This window comes from Cyprinodon variegatus, unplaced genomic scaffold (assembly GCF_000732505.1).
Source record: "Cyprinodon variegatus isolate N-32 unplaced genomic scaffold, C_variegatus-1.0 Scaffold1974, whole genome shotgun sequence".
NCBI classification, from domain to species: Eukaryota; Metazoa; Chordata; class Actinopteri; order Cyprinodontiformes; family Cyprinodontidae; genus Cyprinodon; species Cyprinodon variegatus.
The window spans coordinates 61,674-62,912 of record NW_015152427.1 but is presented as its reverse complement, the minus strand read 5'-3'; the positions used below and the strand labels follow the sequence as shown (position 1 = coordinate 62,912).

At 36.6% G+C, this 1,239-nt stretch overlaps 1 protein-coding gene across 1 annotated transcript in view; it reads left to right on the top strand.

Annotated features, from left to right (window-relative positions):
* The first annotated feature begins 6 nt into the window (after positions 1–6).
* Positions 7–1,239, top strand: part of LOC107104954 (gamma-aminobutyric acid type B receptor subunit 2-like) — a 4,333-nt gene continuing 3,100 nt past the window's right edge. Inside the window, exons 1-3 of the mRNA XM_015405067.1 lie at positions 7–74; positions 659–725; positions 809–896. Of these exons, the coding sequence (XP_015260553.1) occupies positions 686–725; positions 809–896 (128 nt within the window). The 5' untranslated portion in view covers positions 7–74; positions 659–685. The remainder of the gene's footprint in view (positions 75–658; positions 726–808; positions 897–1,239) is intronic.

Here is a 1,239-nt window from a genome sequence, read left to right as displayed (position 1 = left end):
CGTCTGAGCTGCAGGGAGAGGAATTGGACCGGCTGAGGAGGATCAATCAGGACCTCAGGAGTCAAAGCGCTCAAGTAAGAAACCCGCCACAGAGGGAGGGGAAAAAATGATTCATTTTTTCCTAAAATAAGTGTTTTTTTTCTTCAATTGAGGAAGGAAGTGAGACACTTTGCCAATAGAACGAGACTATTTGCATTTAAAATCAGAAAAAAATGACAATTGCATTGTCTTATTTCAAGAGCATAATATCTAATTATCTTATTTTAAGAGTAAAAATCCGAATTCCATTGGCAGATCATCGTATATATCTGCTCAGATTAGGGGTGAATACGCTTATTTAAAGAAATGCTTACTTATTTCTAAATCGTTTTTGCAGTTGGAACATTTATCCTCTCTTCCAGTGAAAATGCTTCATTTTCTGCACTGAAAAAATGATCTAGAAATAAGTAAAAATTTCTTAAATTAATTGTTTTTACCCCTTTTTGAAATAAGACATTATTTTAAATCTAAATTGTCTTGTTCCATCAGCAAAATGTCTCTTTTATCTCCTTCATTCAAGAACAAATCCACTTATTTTAAGACAAATTGACTGATCTATATTTAGATTTTTTCCAGTGTGTATAAAGTCTAAAATCTGGATCTTCTCTGATCTCTGCAGCTTGACGCTCAGATTGAAACCATCACCATGGAGCTTTCTGAGCGGCTCCAGGATGAAACAGGAGACGGTAGCATCCGCAGCACTCAGCCACAGCAGGAAAACACAAAGCTGGCTTCGGTTTCACTTTTTTCTGTTTAACTTTTCCTCCAGCAGCCGGATTCTCTTCCCTCACGACTCATGAAGCTCAGGTCTGTCAGCAGAAACCTTCAGGTCTGGACAACATCAACTCCCCTGAGCAGTAAGTCAGAGTCTGACAGGCCAACGATGAAACCAAGCTTTCAGTCTACAGGCAGGAAACGTATGGAGTTTATGTCACATTAAATCAGCTCCATCCTGGTTGATTTAAAACAGAAAGGCAGCTACACTGGAAAAAAAAACAAATCTTGATAAGTCATTTTTTCTTAAAATAATCTTAAAATGTTCTTTGAGTAGATAAAAGTGACATTTTGCCAATGGAACAAGACAGTTTACTCTTAAAATAGGAAAACACAATTGCATTGTCTTATTTAAAGTGCCTTGTATCTAATTATCTTATTTGAAGAGTAAAAAGACTGACTCCATGGGCAAACTATCTCATTTAC